Source organism: Taudactylus pleione, unplaced genomic scaffold (assembly GCF_031769625.1).
Source record: "Taudactylus pleione unplaced genomic scaffold, aTauple2 ptg000201l, whole genome shotgun sequence".
Taxonomy (NCBI): Eukaryota; Metazoa; Chordata; class Amphibia; order Anura; family Myobatrachidae; genus Taudactylus; species Taudactylus pleione.
The window spans coordinates 49579847-49604555 of NW_028284603.1; the positions used below are offsets into that span (position 1 = coordinate 49579847).

General features: G+C 45.6%; 1 protein-coding gene across 1 annotated transcript; it reads right to left on the bottom strand.

Moving 5' to 3' along the window:
• Positions 1-1423: 1423 nt before the first annotated feature.
• On the bottom strand, positions 1424-23411 carry EIF4A3 (eukaryotic translation initiation factor 4A3). The gene is made up of 12 exons (XM_088477370.1): positions 23071-23411; positions 18577-18649; positions 17082-17148; positions 14921-14983; positions 14682-14814; positions 14474-14554; positions 13015-13156; positions 12659-12797; positions 11783-11898; positions 4831-4938; positions 4622-4749; positions 1424-1624 (listed from the first exon to the last, which is right to left on the bottom strand). Exons 1-12 carry the CDS (start codon positions 23249-23251, stop codon positions 1608-1610), a joined length of 1248 nt encoding a protein of 415 aa, XP_088333496.1. The 5' UTR covers positions 23252-23411; the 3' UTR covers positions 1424-1607.
• Positions 23412-24709: the final 1298 nt, after the last annotated feature.

Here is a 24709-nt window from a genome sequence, read left to right on the forward strand (position 1 = left end):
GAGGATGTTTAAGACGCCAGGAATCACAAAGGCCATAGTGTTTAAGGGAAGCCAGGAGAGTACGAGAAGCTCTAGGAAGAGACATCCCGGAGGAGTGTGAAGGTGTGTTAGATCTATCTAACAGGGGGTCAATAATGGTATTGAAATCCCCACACAAAATAATATGGCCCTGCGCAACTCTGCTGATACGCCTGAACAAAGAATCAAAAAATTGGGGCTGGTCTTGATTAGGTGCGTACACTGACACCAGAGTGAAAATCTCAGTATGGAAGGTACCGATCACTATAAGAAATCGACCCTCTGGGTCTGTCACAGTTTTAATGTGGACAAAAGGGATATTACGCCTAATTAAAATGGCTACCCCACGCTTTTTACAATTCGCTGAAGCAAAGAAGGTCTGGGCAAACCACCTACCTCGAAGCTGGGAATGCGGGCCCGTAAGATGAGTCTCTTGTACAAATGCATCATCGGCTTTCTCCCTCCTGCAAGCCCCCAAGAAAACGGTACATTTCTTAGGAGAGTTAAAACCGTTTACATTAATGGATAACAATTTAAGAGACATGGAAAAATATATAGAGAAGTACTACAGACATAACACACAAATATAATAATTCAAAAATTTGGCCCAAGTAGAGCCACCCTTGGGGACAGAAAGGAAAGAAATGGGGAAGAAAAGCATAATAGAGCCACAGAGAAAGAAAAGCACACGAAAAAAAGAAACAGAACACATTTGGGTAACAACCCTGGTAAGTTGGGTCCCAAACTAGGACCGCAATAATATCAATCAGCATAACATTATTCAAATATATTAAAGGGAGCATGGGGGGTAGTGGAATGACCGTCCAATAGAATCAGGACTGCCTGGACCCTTAAATACAAGATCGGCTATAACCAAATCAAACAAAAATCCCTGTAGTACAGGGATCATAAACCTGTGTCAATATATAGAAACAAAACAAACAAAAAGGGGGGGGGGGAGGGAGGGGGGAGAATGGGAAAGACAAGGGACAGAGAGAAATACTATCTAATCATCGTCATATTCATGAAAATAATAACTATATATGTCGCAAAGAACCAAGAGGGAAGGATGGTTCCTCCTAGCAAACTTCAAAAAGAACATTATAATAGGGTTTAAAGCTTCCAACAAAGAGAATAAACATCAGGGAGTGACCGAACAGTTCAAGTGGGGTCACCGTCCTTAACATGGTGATGGGACACCCTGGTCCAGTCCGGTGAAGGAGGTTGAGAGCGTTGAGGTTTGGGAGAGGCTGCAGCAGTCACCGGATCAGAAGTCGGCGTCGGAGAGGACACTCAATTTATCTTTACAATATATTTTAGGATCAAAGCAGGTCTATAAACTCCTGGTTCAAATTGTAGTTTAAATCTAGTTGCTCAATGTAAACAGGATACGGATACAAAATAATGGGTTTTTTGTTTCTTTTATTGAAAATTCAGCAAATGTAGTATTTACAGTGGTTTACAACAGCTTGCCTCATGTACTAAAGAAAAGACAATATTAAAACTTGCTTAGCAAATGAAAAATCAGACTCAATAAAACGTAAAGGTTGATAGCGCCATACAGTCCCTCTATATATAATATCCAGTCTTCAAATCAAATCCGCAACTATAGAAGAAAGAAAATATAAAATTCATGAACATATAATGTGAAACTGCATTTTATTTTACCAATAAAGCTTTAATAAAGAACGAGTGATGGTGGAGGGGTAGAAACTACAGGTAGAGGATAAACTTCACTTGGTGATCCATAAAAGTGTGGATCACCAAACATATTGAAAACAAGTGCTCCATGTAGCGAGTCTCAAGTGTTAATTAACAAACATCTTAGTATGGTCGAGGCCACACAAATAAAAAGCCTGGAGAACCTCGGTTGCCTGTAACTATGGATATAGCTGTACGGAGACATCAGTTACTTTACAGAGACACGTTTGTCAGGAGTTTGTGACCAAAACAGCTGAACTTGCTGTTTCATAAGTGACAGTGTCTAAGTTGAGATCCGTACAGAACATACGTTCTTGGGAAAGAATAGTGCTGCATCCTTCCTACACATGTTGGTAAACTCACTGCTATGGCACATATAGGCCCATACGGGCAGCCCAGTGGCACAAAACACAATTACGTGACTTTATATTGATGTTGTCCACTACCTGTAGTTTCTAGTGAACAGACTGATAATTACATCTACCCACAAAATGGCTGCTTCCACTGTGTTTGTGAACAGTCTACTTACACTTGTGAAACCACCTAAACATCTACGAGACAAATTAATTGGTGCACCCTTCTCTCAGACTGGAATCTTTTAGATCATGCTTGTGCAGTTTGTAAGGCCTGACTTTTTTTTTTTTTTTTTTACACCTATGTAAATCGACCTTGACGGCAGAAGTGGTTATAGAATACCATGGAAAGCAGATAGTTTTGCTCCTAGAAAATATGTTGCCAGCCGGGTGGCACTAATAAAATAGCTAGGTTGGGGGCAGTGCAATACTCCACAGTAATTACAATCTTCAATTTCCTTATACTGATTTGAACTCGAGATTAACAATTTTAAATTAAATTACTTTTAAAGACTCTTGCAAATATTGACCACTTGCTAGCTGGACATAGATATAATTGTGCCCAGCAAAGTATGCTGAGACACCGTGCATGTCTGCACCCTCTACAATGTTCCTGCTGTCCAAACCACACCCTGTCTCTTAAGGACAAGGTAGGGGATCTTTGTTACTGTGCCTGTCACAGTAAAGGTGAGAGCTACTTTTGCCTGTCAGACCCCTGGACCATGATAGGACTGAAACCGGAAGTAACGCATCACGTGATTGCCAGCCTCCCCTGACTAACAGCATCGTGATCGGCCAGGAGTGCCGTGGATTAGGAGTGGAGGTCCCTCTGCCTTAGGACCTAAGCATCTCCGGACCGTGCTGTGTATACAGTGGGACTACATAACACAGTGCACAGCAACTGCAATACATTGCACAGCCAAGGTATTTAAACATCCTCCCCTACTGAGGGTAGAACCAATATCATATAGGTTCTATTGAACTGTAAAAGGAAGTGGCTGGATGGGAATGCATCTTATTTGAGACTTGCCAGATTCTGCAGTGACAACCTTTTACTTGCTTATGCCACTAATCCCTCCATCTGCACCAACACTGGCTGTGATTGAATTCTAACATTCTATGCTTTGCTGCTAAACAGCTGCTACAAAGACCAGGTTAGGTTATATATTTAATAAGTTTTTTATTCATATTTTAGAATATATTTTTTATTTCTGTATATGTTTTTAGTTGGATCCTTGCAATATATGAATAAATTGTGGCCATAGGTCTTATATATATTTCCATCTGCGTACCATAGTACTGCAAAAAATATGTTTTAATAAAATTTTGTCTAAAAGTGTATTAGGACTCAAACCAGCATCCGTGTAAAAGCGCTCCCATTATATATTTTTTGTTTGAAACATGGCTTCTTGTATCTAGGAATGGAACAGGTTTTCCAGATGCTATTTACCTTGAGGAAGTCTGTGGCAGATGAAACTCAATGAGCCCCACCAGAGACAATTCTGGACTCAGTCTTGGATTTGGTTTTGCAGGTCATAAGTGATTTCTTTGATGGGATGTTCAGAACCACAGGTAAGCCTAAGGTTTAACCCACTAGGTACGGGTATTTTATTGCATTTTTATGAGTTGTTAAAAATAGGACATCATTTTCTTATTACATTTACATTGAGACACGCTGGCAATCTTACTGAATATTGACAGATGTACCTTTTTGGGAAAGATATTTTGGAGTCTTATAAAATCATTCTGATGAGTATATTTTAAGTGTATTTAAGAAACTCATTCTGAGCTACAATTGGTAACATGGTGACTGTATGAACACACTCGACTAAATACCTCTCATTCTTTGGGAGAACTATTTGAGGTAGACATTTGGGAAACCAGGACAATTATGTTAGATGTACATTTCCTTTTGATATCTCTGGCCTAATACTCCAATTTAAAACCACCAAGGAATCCAGCACTTTACCATATGGGCATGGTTTTCCATTTTGTTCTGGCATGCCTCTGAGATATGGTTATAAATGTGATCACTGCATGAACATCTTACTCTCATATATTCAATGGAGGAATATCCATGAATGATCAGGACCATAGAGAAGCCTATGATACTATGGACAGATGAGCAATGTTTTTATATTTCTCCAGTATACACATACGGAGAGAATGCAATCAGTCTATTGGTAAGGTAAACATACTACACTATACATATCTTGTTCTCTTAGACATATCCCCTACACTATGGTCAGAGGAACACAGTTTTCACTATTTTCATGGTTTTTACTCTTTTTTTATACCTTTATTGTAAAGTGACATATTCCAGATCTCTACACTTTAGCCTAACCCTGGTGTCTGGTTCTCACACGCACATTAATAAAAGTCTATACACAGGCCAGTTAAATGGACAATTGGTCATTCTCCCCCTTTATACATATATAAAAAAAATAAACCAGAAAGTGTTAAATATTCATGCATCAAGTTGATTGACACAACATGGCGAGAGTGGCTGGGAAAGCCCAATTACATATTGGCATTTACAAGGTACTTACCATTCATTGGCATTTCATCAATCTGAGTAGAGTAGTACTGCTCAATATCTCGCAAGATACGAATGTCATCATTCTTTACAAAGTTAATAGCCACACCTTTTCTTCCATAACGCCCTGAACGGCCAATTCTATGTAAGGAAAAAAATACAAGTTGTCATAAACAATCTGTTACCCTAGTTTCGATAATGATTATATGGGGATCAACATACCTGTGGATGTACAATTCTCTGTTGTTGGGAAGGTCATAGTTAATAATTAGGGAAACCTGTGGAACATCCAGACCTCTGGCCCACACATCAGTTGAGATAAGTACTCGGCTGTAGAGAGAAAAATGAAAGGTCAGTCCTTTGTGATTGCAAGGTGGGAACCACTGAGGGATTTATATATGTGCTTCGCAGGGAAAGTGATCCATGCTTTTCATATCTTGAAATACAGGACACACTGCAATACCACAGCCAATGTTAGCCAATTTGGTCCAAATAAATAAACCGTGATCTCTGATAAAGGTCTCTAAGAGTCGGGGAAATCATACATGTTAGAAATGCATCGGAAAACCACTGGGAATAGTCCCATCCACTACTATTTCATACTACATTAAGTGGGAATTCAGTTGCATCACGCTGCCCACAGCTCCCATCTAATGTGACAGGAGCTATTCATTTATTAATGGATACAATTGCCGCGGACACCCATTATTTCTGCTCGCACCCACCTGAGGTAACAAACAAATGCGTGAAACGTTGGGCTTTTGGGAGCCCAATCTGCCATTCGGGTAGCATGCCCATTACTTTGCATGGGTTTAGCCTTATTAAAAGCTAAAAGTTCAAAATTATACAGCATCTTAGCCTTAGGGACTGAACCTCACCCGATCTGGAAATGATGATGATGCTACTACTACTGCGGGCACTTAACCCTTGGATCGAGTAGCAAGTCCAGTCCAAAAGTACATTAAACCCACAGTGTTTGAACAAGCCATAACACTATAGATGTATGTGTATTTCTACTTCAGGGTCCATAGGGGGTCCACAGGGTTGACCTTGGGGTATAGCTGGATCTGGATCCATGGGCACCACGCAGTTAAAGCTTTAGCTGCTCCCAGGATGCACTTGGGTCCGTCCTCCTCTATACCCCGCCCCCGGCCACAGCACCTCAGTTTGAGTTGGTGCCCGGCCGGAGTCGGGTCACCTGCGCAGGGGGGCTGCAGGAGCAGCCCCCAAAAAGCTTTCTATTTTTATTTAAAAAAAAAAAAAAAGCCTGTTAGATTTTTATTTTACAACAGAGGCTCTAGTGTGGCAGCGACGGGCTGTCTATGCAGACGCCCACGCTGCCGCTCTCCTTCCCCGCTGGCGCCGCGACGCCAGTACTGCACTGGGGATCGCGGCGGGAGGCCAGAGTCCGTACTAGCCGGACTCTGGGTTCCTCCCTGGACTGCTGCCGGAGTCGCCGGGGACAAGGTAAGCCGCGAGTCGCCGATTAGCGGCGGCTCGCGGATTTTGCCTGCACATGCAGTCCTTTGCCCCCGGTCCTAGGGGACAGACCGGGGGCCGCTAGCGGTGGCGGCGGGCTCCCCCTCTGAGGAGGAATAACCCGTGGGACCACTAGACCACCAGGGATATATGGCAAGCGGGAAGCCTGCAGCCCTGGGGTTAATATGCTAGCCAGGGGAGGAAGCCTTCCCTGTCAGCGGCTCCTCCCCTCAGCTCAGCGCGCCTTTCAACACGGAGTCTGGCGTCGCTGAGCTGCAGATTCCTCGGCCACTCCTCCTCTGAGGTCTCCAGCAGCCATTTTCTCACAGTGGCAGCGCAGATCTTCAGGGAGCACGCGGACCGGTCCCCCTGTGTACCTCTCCCCTGATTAAGGACAGCGTACACAGCACTATAGCCCTCCCAGACACTGAATCTGGGCAGGTTGATTGTAGTGGAAAGGTGCAGTGAGTATATCTTCCTGCATGGTATGTGACTTTTGCTAGTGCTGCCTGTCTGTGCTTATTTTCTACTTACTGTCAGCTTATACCTATCCCTTTACTTCTCCTACAAGTCCTACAGGTGTGTGGGGGAGGGGCGTTTCTACTGACCTCACTTATATAGATCACGTATTTGTGAGGTCCGTCACATACAGTTGTGTGCTACTCAGTGCCATATTGTGGGCTGTTGTTCAGCACACCGGTGAGTGCGTTTTACTTCTACCCTGGTGCCAGATAGAATATATTCTATGTCATGTCAGACGAGGAGGTTGAGCGCTCAGTGGCTCCGGTGTTGGCCTCCTGCGGACGCTGTTCTGCAGGAGTAGATAGGGAGGATTTGTCACAGGATGGCCTGTGTAGTCGATGCCAGGTGGCTCCTGGCCCATCCAGACCTTCTCTGGCGCAGGAACCACCGTGGGCGATGTTTTCTCAAGTGCTGGTGTCTATTGCGGACCGTCTGTCGGTCCCGACTGCTCTCCCTACTAGGGCGTTGCCCCAGCCGACCATCCCCCATTCCCCGGGTGTCCCGCAGTTATTGCGGAGTCCTCCTGGGTCTCAGTCGGTGGGTCCCTATGCGGGGTTGCCTATGTATATACAGGCTTCCCCTGTGCCGCAGCAGCCTGTGGTACCTTTTCAGGCCCCTATGGTGACTCCTCCACCCTGGGTGGATGTGCTCTCCAACTCTGTGCAAAATTTGGCGGCCGCTTCCTCGGCTTTTCAGTCAATGTTGCAGACTGACATGCCTTCTAGGATTTCAAAACGCCCACTCATGACACGGGCTGCTCAGGTATCGGACTCAGAGGGTTCCTCAGATGATGGGGAGGTCCCTGATGACACTGACTCGGACGCCTCGGTCCAGGAAATGGATACCAAGTCGTCCATTAATGTGCGAGCACTAGTTAGGGCGGTGCAAGCTATTCTTCTTATAGAGGATGAGGCACCGCTTCCTAAGTCGAAGTTTCCTAGTTTCAAAAAAAACTAAGGTGGCTTCTGCGGTGTTTCCCCTGTCGGATCAGTTGACGGATCATATGGCGGTAGCTTGGCAGGCGCCCAGTAAGAGATTCCTTCCTCAGAAGCGGTTGGCTTCTAATTACCCCTTCCCTGAGGCACATTGTAAAAAATGGGAAACTCCACCGGCGGTGGATTCCCATGTCACCCGTTTAACTCGGGGCGCCACCTTACCATTACCGTCGATATCCTCGCTGAAGGATCCCACGGACAGGAAAGTTGAGACTTTCTTAAAGTCTATTTACTCCCTCTCCGGGGCGGTGGCCCGACCGTCCATGGCCATTTCCTGGGTGGCCAAGGCCATTGAGGGGTGGGCCAATGCATTGGAAGATACCTTCCCGGACGACGCTCCGGATGTCCAGCGGGCGTTGTTGGGACAAATGAGGGACGCTGCTTCTTACATTGGAGAAGCTTCTTTAGATGCTAGTCTGCTGACCTCGCGGGTATCGGCTGCAGCGGTGTCTGCCCGCCGATCCTTATGGTTGCGGTCCTGGAGAGCGGACTCTGATTCAAAGAAAGGTCTGGAGGCCTTACCTTTCAATGGGGAATTACTATTTGGTCCGGACTTGGACAAAATAGTGGACACCCTGGCTAAATCCAAGTCGGCCTTCCTCCCTTCGGCGGCACTGCCTGCTAAAGTTCGGAGTTCGGCTTTTCATTCCTTTCGGGTTCAGGGTAAGGCGAAAGGTCAGTCCTTCCCGAGACAGTCTGCGAGTAAGACGGCCTCTAAACCCAAGAAGCAAGCCTGGAGTGCTCGGTGCCCTTCTTCCAAGCAGGAAGATAAACCTGCGGCCTGATGGGACGGGCCTCCCTCTGGGGGACCTCAGAGTGGGAGGCCGACTTCTTCTATTTGCCCAGTGCTGGCACAATACCACCACGGATGCCTGGGTTCGAGAAGTGGTCTCCCAGGGGTACGCCCTGTCTTTTCGGCACAGACCACCCCACCAGTTTTTCTGCACAAGTCCTTCTCAGGACAAGACCAAGGCGTTACAGGTTCAGGAGGCTATAGAGTCCTTGCTGAAAGCAGGGGTCATTGTTCCCGTTCCTCTATCACAACGAGGGACGGGGTATTATTCGTCTCTGTTTCTGGTGCAGAAACCCAATGGTTCTCATCGCCCTATCCTCAACTTGAAGTCTCTGAACAAATTCCTCAGAGTTCCCAAGTTCAGGATGGAAACGTTACGTTCCATCATTCTGGCGATGGAACCGGGGGATTACATGGTGTCCCTGGACATCCAGGACGCCTACCTCCATGTTCCGATAGCATCTTCACACCAGCGGTATCTGAGGTTCGCTATCCTTCAACACCACTATCAGTTCCGGGCGCTACCCTTTGGTCTCTCCACGGCACCGAGGGTGTTCACGAAGATTATGGCGGTCATGGCCGCACATCTTCGGAACCAGAATGTACAGCTGCTGCCGTACCTGGACGACCTCCTGTTGCTGGCGAGCTCCCCGGAGGTACTGCTTCAACATCTCCACCTGACGATCGCTTGCCTGCAAGCACACGGGTGGTTGATAAATTGGAAAAAGTCCTCTCTGATTCCATCACAGCGGATGGTTCATTTGGGAGCCCTGCTGGATTCGCGTCAGCAAAGGATCTTCCTGACTCCGGAGAAGGTCGCCTCCCTACAGCTGCGGATACGCAGTTGCCTGAGCCGTTGCCGCCTGTCGGTTCATTCGACTTTGAGAGTTCTGGGGTCCATGGTGTCGACATTCGACATGGTGGAATTTGCCCAGTTCCATTCCCGGCCCCTGCAGGGGCTGATTCTATCAGAATGGAACGGGTTACCTCACCGGATCCGCTCTCAGGTGCTGGTGTTGTCTCCGGACGTTCGGCTATCTTTGGCTTGGTGGCTTCAGACAGCTCATCTGGTCGAGGGGCGCCCATTTTGGATCCCGGACTGGGTCCTGCTCACGACGGATGCCAGTCTCCGGGGTTGGGGGGCAGTGACCGGCTCTTTGTCGCTTCAGGGTCGTTGGTCAGCGGAAGAAGCACTTCTCCCCATCAACATCCTGGAACTGCGGGCAGTATACAGGGCCCTGCAGTCGTCCGGCCTCGCTCTTCACGGAAGGGCGGTACAGGTGCAGTCCGACAACGCCACCACGGTGGCGTATATCAATCACCAAGGCGGAACTCGCAGTCAGGCAGCGATGTCGGAGGTGTCTCGTATCCTGTCTTGGGCGGAGGGTCACATTCCAGCGATCTCGGCGGTCTTCATCCCCGGAGTCCTCAATTGGGAGGCGGACTTCCTCAGCCGTCACAACGTGCATCCCGGGGAATGGTCGCTTCACCCAGAGGTGTTTCAGCTACTCGTGGACAGGTGGGGACTGCCGGAGCTGGACTTGATGGCCTCCCGTCACAATCACAAGTTGCCCGTTTACGGGTCAAGGACAAGAGACGCAGGTGCAAGTCTGGTGGACGCGCTGTCGGTGACATGGACGTTTCACCTGGCGTATCTGTTTCCTCCGATATCCCTGCTTCCTCGGGTTCTGCGGAAATTCAAGCAGGACGGCGGCATGCTCGTGCTGGTAGCTCCGGCGTGGCCCAGACGTCCTTGGTACTCCGATCTCAGGAGCCTCTCCATCGACGCTCCGTACCTTCTTCCTCAACGTCGGGACCTGTTGTCTCAGGGGCCCTGCCTTTACCCGGATCTGGGTCTGCTGTCTTTGACGGCGTGGCTCTTGAGACAGCCGTCTTGAGGTCTCGGGGCTTCTCCAGTTCGGTTATTGGTACCATGCTCAGGGCACGCAAGCCTGCTTCAGCACGGATTTATCACAGAGTGTGGAACACTTACTTTCAGTGGTGTGAGTCCAGACTTTATGATCCTTAGGTGTTCCGAGTTTCTAGGATCTTGGAATTTCTTCAGTCAGGATTGGATCTCGGCTTACGCCTTGCATCTCTGAAGGTTCATGTGTCCGCCTTGTCCGTGTGGTTTCAACGGCGGATTGCAATACTACAGTTCACACCTTTTTCCAAGGTGTTCTCAGGATCCAGCCTCCCTTTGTGCCTCCTGTGGCTCCTTGGGACTTGGCGGTGGTGCTACGGGTCCTGCAGGGTCCTCCGTTTGAGCCTCTTGAGGCGGTGGAGCTCAAGTGGCTGACATTTAAGACGGTTTTTCTCCTGGCAATTGCTTCGGCCAGGAGGGTGTCTGAATTGGGGGCGCTTTCCTGTCGCCCTCCTTTCCTGATTTTTCACCAGGACAGAGCGGTGCTCCGCACTCGTCCTGAGTTTTTGCCCAAAGTGGTCTCGAAGTTCCATATTAATCAGGAACTTGTTGTGCCAGCTTTTCAGTCCCCTGATCTTTCAGCTGGTGAGACTTCCTTAGATGTGGTCCGGGCGCTTAGAATTTATGTAGACCGGACGGCTTCGGTTAGGAAGTCTGATTCCTTGTTTATCCTCTTTGGTTTTCACAAGAGGGGTTGGCCTGCCAACAAACAAACGTTAGCCCGTTGGCTTCGTTCCGTTATTTGTGAGGCTTATGCACAGGAGGGCTTACCTGTGCCAGCCTCTGTTAAGGCTCATTCCACTCGTTCTGTGGGTCCCTCTTGGGCTGCTAGACGTGGCGCTTCTGCTGTTCAGCTGTGTAAGGCGGCCACTTGGTCTTCAATTCAAACGTTTTTGAGGTTCTATGCGTTTGACACCTTTGCCTCTCAGGATGCATCCTTTGGGCGCCGGGTACTCCTTTCAGCACAGGAGCGTCCCCGCCCTTAGTTGTACTGCTTTGGGACATCCCCAAGGTCAACCCTGTGGACCCCCTATGGACCCTGAAGTAGAAAACAAGAGATATGGTAAGAACTTACCTTTGTTATCTCTGTTTCTACGAAGTCCATAGGGTCCACAGGGCGCCCGCCCTGACGCACCTGGCTTCAAATGGGCTGTGTGGCTGGTCACCGGTTTTCCGTCTCCCATTTCTGTGAGTATGGTTTCTTGTGTGTTCCAGTCTTCCTTCTCTCTGTTTAGTCTCCTCCTCCGGCCTTGGCTGCTTACCAACTGAGGTGCTGTGGCCGGGGTATAGAGGAGGACGGACCCAAGTGCATCCTGGGAGCAGCTAAAGCTTTAACTGCGTGGTGCCCATGGATCCAGATCCAGCTATACCCTAAGGTCAACCCTGTGGACCCTATGGACTTCGTAGAAACAGAGATAACAAAGGTAAGTTCTTACCATATCTCTTGTTATAAATGCATACCTAGCTCCTGATCTGAATTCTTTCATAATGGACTCTCTCTCTTTCTGCGGCATGTCACCGTGCATTGAAGACACCGTGAAGTTTGCTTCCCTCATTTTCTCCGTCAGCCAGTCCACCTATGTACAAATGCATAAGAGAATGGTTAGAACTCAATGTTATACAACACGGCTTCAGAAGTCCAATTTGGTACTTGCCGACTCATCACTTAGATTACAATTTTATATTTTTTTTGATTCAATAAGATTTTTTTTTTTGTAAAGAGCATTATTTTATATTGCTTACATATGTACTTAAGCATTAATATTAAAAATATACTCTAATGATTGTTAGTGACAATATTACGGTAAGCGCTTTTTCTCATTCATTAATCCCCAATAAACATAACAGTAAAAAATACAGAAAAGTCAATCTCATTTGATGCCATTTACAGGGTGAAAAGACATGGGGCCCGATTCAGAGTTGTACCCTAACCCGATGGTTAGCGCATATCTCCGATGTTTAGTGTTCTGTGCATGTGCCGAACGGGTCCTGCGAGATCGCACGGAACTCCCCCAAGCCTCTGTCTGATTGACAAGCAGAAGCGTTTTTGGGGAGGTGGAGGCCTGCGTTCCTGGAAATAGGGACGTGTGACACCATATTCTGGGAGTGCAGAACCAGGGTCTGTGACGTCCTGGCCTCGCAAGAAGCTAGGAGCCAGCCATCGTCCAGCTGAGGCTTGCTCAGCTGGCCGATGTCAGGGAACATTGTGACCACCAGTGGTGATGGTTACCCTAGACTGCGACCTGTGATGCTTGTTTTGCAGGAATGTAAGTTGGCATTAATAATAATGTACAAAACTGTGAAGAACAATTTGGTGACAAAATAAGCGCAGTATACCTTTCTTTTGGTGTTGCAGAAGATCACAGCCTGTGTAATGGTGAGGGTATCATACAAATCGCATAATGTGTCAAACTTCCATTCTTCTCGCTCAACTGCCACGAAAAACTGCTTAATGCCTTCCAACGTCAGCTCATCACTGGAAGGAAATGAAGGTACCAGGACATTAAACAGCTGTATAATAAGCAGTACCATATTATTACAGGCTGTATAGGATATACCACTGCTTTACACCATAGGGCTTGAAAAGCAATATTAAATGAAATGCTTGATGATGTATCAAACAAAGCAGAACATAAAATAAAAAATCAATTTGGGAACAAATACAGATGACTGCGGCTAATTGAAGTAATTACCGTTTCACCAGGATACGGATGGGATCGGTCATAAACTTATTGGTCATTTCCAGGATCTCATGAGGCAATGTGGCACTGATCAGGCAAACCTGTGTTGCAGGAGGCAGATATCTGTACACATCATAAATCTGTTCCTTGAAACCTAAAATTTAAATTGTCAGAGGTAGAGAGTTCAAAACACCAGCACACAACACAATTATTAGCAAGTATTGTAAGGCACTTCCCAGACTATTTTTATTCCATTAAATTGATTTACACGTAATGTCCCTGCTTATGGTCTTCCTACCCCTATATTTTGGTGAGCACTAATTAAAAAAAAAAATCACGAAGACCTTTTTATGCGATAACAGTAACCCATTCTGTTCTGACAAACGCAAAGCTACCAAAACAAACTCATTTACATAAAGGGCTCACTAGCTTCAAAAGCCTGAAATCATGTAACATTTCCTTAATAGACCACTAAACAAATAAAATAATTTTTATTTCAACCCCTTCACTATGCAACATTCACCAGCTATTACATCTCTGCATGACTTACCTATCCCTTTAGACAGTTAGACAGGTAAAGGGACAAGCAATTGAGAGTCAGTGAGCAAGCACACAACGGATATGCCAAATATCGTGATAGCTGGTAGCAGAGAAATGAGGTTTCACTAGTAATGAGGTCAGTGTGTAAGGGGTTAAAAAGTAATATTTAGGTTTACTGGTCCTTTAAAACTCTACACATCTTTAATGTATAGGAATGTATCCAATATACAACTGATCAGCCTCCTCGCAAATGTCATTGGCACTGTATATCAGGAGTGTGCTGAATCTTCCCGATCATAGCATAAGAAGGAAAAGAAAAAAATGCCATTATACAATGTCCACTTCAAGTAGGGGAGAGGAACAAAAACCAAAAATAATTATAACCTGTGCTATTCATTTAAGAGTCTTAGCCATTGGTCGGGGGAACACATGGGGTAAAAATTTAATTCCTGGGGGTAATGGACGGACAGCCGGGCATGCATATGAATAGTTCTATAATATAGAATGATTCATATGCATGCCCGGCTGTGCCACAGGGAGGCCCTAAGCCAGACGCCCGCTGAGATATTTTACCAGCAGGCGCCCGGCTCCTTCCCTGCAGCGCCGCGTTAGCCGGAGGCTGGAGTTCTCTTCTGAACTCCAACTTCCGGCTCTCTCCATGCGTCATGACGTCTCTCCCATAGCTCCGTGGAGCAGCCGGGCGGAGAGGAGGGTGGTGGATGCAGGTAAGTGGTTTTTTTTGTACAAGCAGCACTACAGGGGCATTATATGGGAGCACTACTACAGGTGCATTATATGGGGGCACTACTATATGATTTCCTTCCTTTCAAATCAAGGGGGTAACGTCAGCGTATCTAAATATATTTTGGGGTAAAAAAAAAAAAAAAAAGTTTCCTGACCCCTGGTCTAAGCTATTGTCTGACACACAAACCTTTGTTAAGCATCTCATCAGCTTCATCCAAAACCAGCATTTTAATGGCACGTGTCCTTAAGCTTCTGCGGCGAATCATATCTGTGCGTAATACAAGAAACAATCAGAAAATTGAACACAGACAAACCTTTCATGTATTTATTGGTTATTGAAGTCTGAACTCTCCCAGTACCAAGCGTCACAATTCAGCCTATAAGTTAATGCTCACCAAAGACACGTCCTGGGGTGCCAGCGACAACATGCTGTCCATAATCCAATTTTCGGATGTCTTCTCCTACATTGGTTCCTCCAATACATGCGTGACACTGCACATTCATATAGTCACCCAAAGCAAGAAGCACCTATAACATAGAAAACATTTTGACGGTAAAATGATCGGAATACCTTATGAGGTGAATGTACAAGTCTATACACTATACAGGTAAGTGAGAAGCCATGTTGTCTTACCTTCTGAATCTGTCCTGCCAATTCTCTGGTCGGTGCCAAAATCAATGCCTGGGTTTCACGGACCTGGAAACCAATACCATCTGGTTATGCTCATTGAATTGATAAATAGAAGATAAAGGAAAAGGGGATAGTATTATCTAGCACTATGATATTACCTGCAGACAATTGAAAAAAGCGTGATTGGTGAAGGATTGTCACCTCAATCTTCTATACATTAGTATCTAACTTGCTTTTAAAAACTGAGGTGTCATATATATATATATATATAATTCCTCCCCCCCAGAGATGCAGAAAATCACTAGTGCCCCACTCGTAACAAACTCTATACAACGAAACACGTAGGTGGTTGGTTATGATTTGCTTTAGCTCAGCCACGAGTCCAAACTAAAGAGGGGGGGGGTTAATGTACCAAACGGGGGAGAGCCGGCATCTCATACAGATTCCATGGAAGCAGAAGTCGCCCCCCCTTGTGGCCCAATCTCACTCCAGGTTAGCTGATGTTTGTATGCAGCCCTGCAAACAAAAATCCACAAGACTGAAGCTACTGTAGATGTGGCATATAGCCACACTTACTTGCTGGTGTGAAATTATCGCATTTAATTGATTTGAACCCTCATATCCAGTTTTAAGGTACATTAATGTAAACTTTTTTTATTCACCTTTGTGAAAATTCTGTTCATACAATACGTATTACACTGCCCCGCTTTCAGTTTAGGTTTTATATTGCAGTTAAGCTTCTTCTACATGCATGTATTATTCTCATGGTGAACAACTGATCATAGATATAGGGCACAGGTTCTCAAACTCAGTCCTCAGGACCCCAAACAGTGCATGTTTCCCAGGTCTCTCCACAGAGTCACAAGTGAAATATTTATCTCCACCTGTGGATCTTTTAAAATGTGTCAGTGAGTAATGAATACACCTATGCTCCAGTTAGATGACCTGTGTGGGGCAGTGAGGACAGTTTGAGAACCTCTAGGGAGATGAATGACAAAATTTGTCACTGCTCCTTATACTGTAGATTACCAACCCCCATCTGACTACTGTGGCGCTGGGGAGCAGCAGATTCTGTGTGGAGCAGGAGAGATCCGTCCACACAGAGAAGAATAGGATTGTGGGAACATGCCTAATGGGCTGCCATATGACCAGAGTCCAGGTGAGGCTGCTGGTGGACACAATCGAACAGTCCAGGTGGGGCTGCCGTCAGAGTGAAGTAGGCCAGGTGGTCAGGATTCATACCTGCAAGGTGGCAGGGAGATCCCTATACCTCTGACACTGTCCTTGTGAGAGGTGGCAGCAAACAAGCTGTGAAAGCTATACTAGGCCAGTGTCCAGTCCTGCATGTGGCAGGAAGGACCACCAATCTCCAAGACAGAGACTTTCGTGCAGATTAGCTGCTTTTATAGAGAGGACTCAAGAAGTGAGCTAGTGCCCTGAGTGAGGGCTAGGTTTGTTTATTATTTCTGTTAATTTTGTTTCCAAATTCCCATGGTAGAAGTAAAGCACCATTTTAATTTATTTACTGGAATGCCATGTGTGGCCTATAATTCTGCACCACTGACAGCCATCTACCGAGCTAATTACCCCACATCATCACACTACATTTACATCTATAACATGCAGTGAGAAGACTACATACAGGCATACATACCTCACCATATGGACTACTTCATTATATTTTACATACAGATGAGCCCCTGACAACTTGTGCTTTGAAAAGGCCACTGCCCGAAGGAATAACAGCCTGTACTAATGTTTTGTGACTGCTGAACTTTGATATTTTCCTTTCACTAACTTGGCGTTAAATGTGAATAGTTTTATTCATTCCTCTAGGTCAGTGTTTCCCAACCTCAGCCCTCAAGGAACGCTAACAGTCCAGGTTTTAGTGATATCCATGGTTGAGCACAGATGTTTAAATCAAAATAACTGAGGTACTAATTAAAACACCTGTGCTCAAATATGGCTCTCCTTAAAACCTGGACTGTTAGTGTGCCTTGAGGACCCCTGCTCTAGGTGAATGAAGTGTTCAAACTCCACTCCCTCTCCTTTTTGGGTGTCATTTTTCATTGTTATCTAACAAAACAGCACTTTAATGACATTAGCATATTTACTTTCAAACCTAGAACATGATGAATGAACTCTATTTTATGCTATAAATTACCTGAATATCCAAACACTGGAGAACGGACACACAAAATGTTGCGGTTTTGCCTGTACCAGACTGTGATCTGAAAAGTAGAAAGGGGGCATATTTAACATTATAAACAGGAAAAAAAACACCAACTTAAAAATGAGCACCCTACCCGTGAAAGACTGATCAAAATAAAGTAGTTACAACAAAAAGATACACACAGTAACTTCATTATTGCCATTGTGGGTTTGTTTTTGGACAAAACTTTGCAGTAAAATTCTGCTGAGTAACTAATCTAGAATCGTCATTATGGAAAAAAAGAACCATTACACCATCAAATGTCTCTTCTCAAACAGCACTTCACAGTAACACTACTTTCCTGAGAGCTTGTTCATAAATATGCATAGGACAAATAGAAAAACACTTTAACACTAACATGCACTCACTATAATACAATATACTGAATTCCACATTTTTAAAAAGGAGTGTTATTTTAGTATGTACCGATGGACACTTTTTATTCAAAGTATTCTAAAAGACCCTTTAAGTGTTTGACATATCTGAGAGATTTAAAAGGTTATATCCAGCTCTATATCAGCAGGTGAACACTAAAACTATTTATACATAGTCTCAAGCAATTAGAAACAGATTGTCATAGAGTTAAGAGTACAAATATCGCAATATACACTTTTTCATTTTTACTTGCAGTTTGGATTGATTTATGTAGTCACTATATGAGTACGGTATTTGGCCTTTTGAGTATCATAGGGGTCAATCCAATTTGTCGCAAAGGGTGCAAGTCGCTGTTGCAACGGCGTTAAAACGCTGGCAACGGATCGGCACCTCGTACACTTCGCGGCCCGCTCTGAGCACGAATTTGCACAATTTTGCTCGCAGCCCTATGTAGCTGCGAACAAAATTCTGCGAATCCAGGCTGCCGTAAAGAGCGGCCATTGCCGCAATGACTCGCGCCGGCGAGATCATCGCGGCTAATAGGATCGACCCCATAGTGTCAAAGACACAATTCGTATAGACGACTTACATTCATGGGAACCAGAGGTATTATCCCAAACAGAATTACAGTGTCAGACAGTAGCTCTAATGGATTTCTAAATACAAGTGTTTATATCAGCACCAAAGAGTACTTTTCCTTTTACAGGCTAGCCCTAGGGTCTTGTTGGGAGACCCTTTTCTCCTTAGGTAACAGATTCGAACACACCTTTGTGGCACCAATCCCATTTCTATCTTCCTAAATATTTACTTATAGCTAGATTATGCTGCATAGATCAATGATTCAATCATTATTATACTACAGTTATCATTAAGCTGATCACATATTTTGAACCTGTAGCTTAGCTCTTGGGTCAAGACAAGACCGCAGTCACCAATTCAGACATACAGTATGTGGGACTAGGATGGAAAGAATCTGCTGCTTTTTGGCATCACTGGTAGCAATTAACGTTGCAAGAAGATGGCTGTGTATGTCTGAGATTGGTCCAACACTCCAGAGAGGTCTGACACTTACTGCGCGATTACATCTCTTCCTTTGATTATCTGTTTGATGGCCCTCTGTTGAATAGCAGATGGTTTCTCAAATCCTGAAAGCAAATAAAAGTTAGTCTGTCAGTACATCTGCTAAACCAACACACGCAAAATAGTCCTTACAGGCACTTATGGTGCGTACACACAATAGGAGCAGTCAGCGATAACAATGTCGCTGACTGATCTCCTTGCACCTTCCCGGTGTGCTGGATGATCGATATCGTTCATCCAGCACACCACCAACGACCCTATGTAATCTGGACGATATCGTCCAGGGTGGCCTGCATGTACGGCCAATGGACGATATCGTTATCGCCCATACGTGCCCGCGCATCGCTGGTCTTTTGAGGGTTGGAAGGCACAAAAAAAAAATGTAACGATCTGAACGATATAGTTATCGTTCAAATCGTCCATTGAAATCGGCCCGTGTTTACGCACCATTACCAAAACCACAAGAAATACCCAACAATTATTTAGGCATTTATAAAAAATAAACCAGTATGGACATGCGATTTACGCTTTGTATTTTTACACAAAGCATAGTAGTGTATTGTAAGATCCCCCAGTGCCGCAAAGAGGGGGACACAATGCATACATTAGATAGATACAGTACAATGTAAATAAAATAAAAACATCTGAAGACAAGGGGTAGGAAAGACTCCGCTAATAAGAGCTTATGTTTAAGTAGGAAAGGGGAAGAGCCGAGACGAGGTGGTTAAACATGGCTTAGAGTGGATACAGGTACAGTGGGTGTAAATTAATAGATCAACAGTAAAAAGGTCGACAAGCAATAGGTTGACACCAGATGGTAGACAGGTACAAAAGGTTGACAGTGTCAAAAGGTCGCCATGGGAATGGTTGACACTTTTTCTTACCCTAACGCTCCCCTTGGTGACTAATCCTAACCGTCCCTCTTAGTGCCTAACCATACCCATCGGGGTAAATGCCTAACCATCCCTTCTAGAGCCTGTGCCAGAGCCTACGGTAAGTGCCTAACCCTAACCATCCCCCTCCTAGAACCTGCGCCGGTCCCTAAAACACAAACTAAAGTGTGTTGACCTTTTGTACACCTAACCCAGACGTGTCAAACTCACGACCCGCATGTGGCCCCTATTGCATACTTTTACATCATGCTTTAACTATTCTAGTAAAAGTGCAATTTGGCCTGCCGGGGGGAGTACCTGCTGGCCAGCTGCCGCGAACAGAGCACAGCTCCAACCGGGCAGCATTCACTGTTCTACACATGCGCACTATGGTAGAGACGGGGAAAATGTCCTCTGCGCATGCCGCTGCCTTTGCTGTTCCAATTCTGCCCCCCGCCTGCTCAGGAGCACTGAAGACACCCGCTCCATCAGTGTGTGCAGTGTGTGCCGCCTGCCGCTGTGTTTGATTAAGAAGGTGAATTGGAGGTGGGAGCAAGTGTGGAAACAGGGGCCATGGTTTGGAGGGACAGAGGGCTGGAAGGCACATGTTCCACATAAGGCTTACCTATATGGTGGTTTCTCTCTAACATGGAACATGTGACTCTTCCAGCCCCCCCTTCTCTCCAGATACATGAGGGGGAACACACAGCTCTCAGCTCATACGGATATGTGATATTGTTATCATATAGGGGAGAGGGGACTGTACAGTGATATAAGAGGGGGAACACCACAGCTCACACTGAATGTGGTGGTATTATTATATAGGGGAGAACAAATCTCATGCTAGGTCCAGATTGACAGACTTTAATCTTGGTTCAGGTTTAATAGTTATATCCAGTGTTCTCCGCAGAAAAAATTTCCAGCCGGGTGGCATCAAGAAATAGCGATGTGGTGGCCTTCGCAATAATAAAATGTTTTAAACCCTGACCTTTTAATGACTATTGTTGTTTTTTCCTAATGAAAGCCTTACAAATTGCATATAAGACTTTCTTTTGGCCCACACAAACTGAAGGGGCCTATCCATTAGGCGACCTGAAAAACTGAACGTCTAGAGTTCAGTCCTTCAGGTCGCCGTGCCCGCACTGAACGGTGTTCACTGAACGTCATTCAGTGCAGGGAGACCGACCTCCTATCTGAGAACATGTGGAACCTGACGATCGTAGTCAGGTTGACCAGCATGTTCCACAGATAGTCTGGGTCGGCAAGGACCCAGCGTGCACGCGCATTGCTGGTACTTGCCGGCTATCCATTACACGACTTTCTGAACGTTTCGACCAAAACCTCCTGGTTTTGGTCGGATCGTTCAAAAAGTCGTCTAATGGATAGGCCCCTTTAGACCTTGATTATTTGGCCCAATTTGGGATGAGTTTGACATGCCTGACCTAATCCATGTCGACCTTTTGTACCGGTCGACCTTTTACTGTCAATCTTTGATCCTCCAACTGGTCCAGCAATGTGAGTAGTATAATTAGTAGCAGTGCAGCACTGAGAGGTAGGTTTTCAAAAAGAATTTAAAGAGCTAATATTGGGGGAGAGACAGGTCAAGTGTTATAGGGAATCTGATAAGTGTGTAGACTGAATGGGACTGACCAATTTTAGTAGAAGTGGTAACTGGGGGTGAAGTTCAGGTCAGAGGTAGATAAATAACAAGGTGTGAGAGACTATTTCATGATTTTGTTTGATATGTATGAAGGGAAAATGTTGATGTATTTGTGGGTAGGGTAATTAGATTCTGTAGGATACTGCTTGGATTGTAAACTCATTTGGGCAGGTTCATTTTTACTTTCTATTTAATGTATTTGTATGTAATTTGCTTGTCTTGATCATTGCATTGTACATTGCCAATTTCTCAGCACTAGGACAAAGGGGAAGTAGTGTAGGGATTTGCAGAATAAGTGGAGCAGTTGGAGTGGAATATATTTAAAGCTAGGTACACCTGAGAAATTGTGTGACCCAGCGACACTACACGATCTGCTGTACGACGACACAATATATAGTTTCATGCTTTGTGCAGCAACAAAGTGCCATTCATAGAATCGTACCATCTGACGTGCAGATCATCTGATGGGACTATTCCACAAACAATGTGTGTAAACGACAGATTTGGGTGCTCACACTATACAACGGTCACAATCCCAGCGTCGGCATCATGACAAAGTAGTAAAGCTGGGGTTAGGCACTAGGGGGTTTAGGGGTTGGGTAAGGGTTCTAACCGGCCATTGTCAGTATTTTAACCCTGTCAAGATGCCGGCGTTGGGATTCTGAACGCCTAGATCCCGAGTGCCGGCATCCTGTATCCAACCCTTTGAATGTACCAAGATTGTGTGATATATTGTGTAGTGTGCATCCAGCTTTGGACTGATTGAATTGGGGATGGATGGGGGAAGGGAATGCAATGAGACTGTCCACATTTTATCCAGTACTTTCTCTCCCTCCATAACTCACCAGTCTCTGTGCCCATTAATACTTAATATTCCAACACAATAACGTATTGCAGCCATAACTTGCCACAAGTTCAGGCATGGGGAACAGCACTCCAAACGGTATACGGTCAGGAAGCCGGAGGGCGAAATGCCGACTACTGGTTTCCCAACTGTCAAATCCTGGCATGGGACTAATGATTGGCGTTGAAATCCCGCCACCTATCATTATCCACTCGCCGAAAACCCGACGCCCTGAACGAAGACGGGCGTCGGGAGCAAACAGCTGCGGGGGGGCGGAGGGTTATGTTTAGGGGCTGGTTCCCAGGGGGACTTAAGGTTAGGCACCACCCCAGGAAGGTTAGGCACCGCCCCAGGAGGGTTAGGCACCCCTAAGGGAGGTGGGGGGGGGGGGGCGTCCGGCGGAATGTCATACAGATTCCCTCCAAACACCCATTATCTGACAATTGTGGCTACATTGGCAGCCCATGGCATAGACTGCACACTGTATATCCCCATGCACCATGGCAAGAAGGGGGGTGTCCACCATGCAGGAGCATCTTATGAGAGGAGGGGGCCCGTGTGCACTCCCTCTGCAGGGCCCCCTCCTCCCTCCCCGGTGACCGGCAGCAGACTGATGCGGCTGGCCAGCCACAGGAGCCTTAGTAGACTGCGGACACTAGAGTGTGCCCGGAGTCTACTGTGCATGCGCAGAACACGGGAAAAATGGCAGCAGCGGCCATTCTCCAGTGTTCTGAGAGGCGCTGACTCCTGACCACGGACAGGTAAGTTTCAAATAATATGGCGCAGGGTGTGCGGTGTCCCCCTGGACCCGCACACAGTGGACCCATTATAGATACACCACTGCCGCCATGCTTGTTGGTGAGATTGGCTGCAATGAGACGGCAGTAAAGTGGCCAATATCGGCTCTGGGCTTATCAGTACAGCTGTGTATGCAGTATAATGAGATCACTGCCCAGACTGAGAGCAGACGTATCTGAGCTCCCATTGCTCGTACTGAGCAGTGTGACTATAATCCCCGGGACTGGTCCCTTCAATCCTCCACCTGCTGGGGAACTACAAGTCGCAGCATGCGGGGACAGAGCGCCTCAGCATTATACCGCCCAGCCTCACCGTACGCATAGATGCCTCTGAGCAGGTCCTCCCGCAGCCCCATCGTGTCGAAGGTGGGAGTCACATCCACCTCCTCGCTGGTCTCGAACTCCACCTTCGTCATATCTTCCTCTCTCATGAGCCGCTTGCGGCTGGATCCACTGGTCACCCCGACCACTCCCGCGGCTGCTGCGCTCGCCATGATCCCGGAGGAGACTCGGAACACGCTGCGCCTCACACACCGGCTGTTAATGCCACACGCACCGGGCCGCCAAGCCGCTTCCCTGCAACCACCGCGCACAAGGGCCAGGAAGCGCTTGACGTCACCACGCACCGTACTGGCAGCGCTCGCGAGACGCGCACAGAGAATAGGACGAGCAAGTTGCTGTTAGTCTCCAGTTACTGCAGCCATTTTGTCGGAGCTTTTTGTTTATCTTTTTATTCTTATGTATTCCATAGTAAAGAGCTCCAAGTCCACACCCTGACTATTTTGTAACTTGACACCAAAGAGTATTTACCTGTAGTCCCGATCGGGGCTATATTATTTCCCTGCAAATGGGAAAAATACGTGCAAGTGGAAAAACTGAATGAAAGGTATCAATTGATAATACTTTCTATATACATATAAAATTTAAATGTTAAAACAGGAGGACTAACAGAACAATTATAAACTCCTAAGGAATAAATAAAATTAATTGGAGTAAAAGAGATAAAAAATAAATCAAATCTAAATCACATCTAAAACTAAATCGTATCCATTCATAGAATATGCTGGTTTATAAAAAAAAAAAAAGAATGAATGAATGAATGAAAATAAAAAAATATATGTACCAAATAAAACTTATGGAAGAAACAGAAGATAGTATACAACATTGTCATATCGTGGTGATGAATCAAGAATAGTCAATTCATTATTGAAGTAAAAGGAGCAATCCCATTATATATACAAAGTCAGAAATCCACTGCAATCGCCATTCCCAGATTTGGGGTGCAAACCTGCACTCGCCATTCCCAGAACTGGGGTGCCAGTGGCTTGTGACCATATTGCTTAAATAAATAAAAGCAGAAAACTCAGCACTCACCATTGTTAAATCGCTTGCAATAATACATAAATAATGGGGTCTTGGTTCATGGATTGATCAATGCATTTAAGCCTGCAGCCCTCATCACGGGACCCCATTTCTCTGCAGGTCCTACACTATATATCATACTTATGGAAACCTGGTAGCTGCTATCACAGAGTTTAAATTGAAAAAAATGTTACCTGGTTTAAAGCTTACCTGCCACTTATGGCTTTTAAAGGCAAGACAGTCACCACATAGATTCTATCATACTACCAAAAAGGCAGCTACCAGGTATCTATAAGTATAGGCTTAAATGCATTGATCAATCCATGAACCAAAACCCCATTATTTATTTATTATTGTGAGTGATTTAACAATGGTGAGTGCTGATTTTTCTGTATATATATATATATATATATATATATATTTCTAAAATGACAGCCAGCTCACGCTGAATTTTCAAGATTCATGCTTTGCCTGGGGTGGTTACCCCATTGGTGATACACGATCATCATATCCATACTAGAACAAAGCAGAGTTCACTTACCAGGACTTCTCTTCAAAGTGTAAAAACACCTACTTTAATAGTTACAACA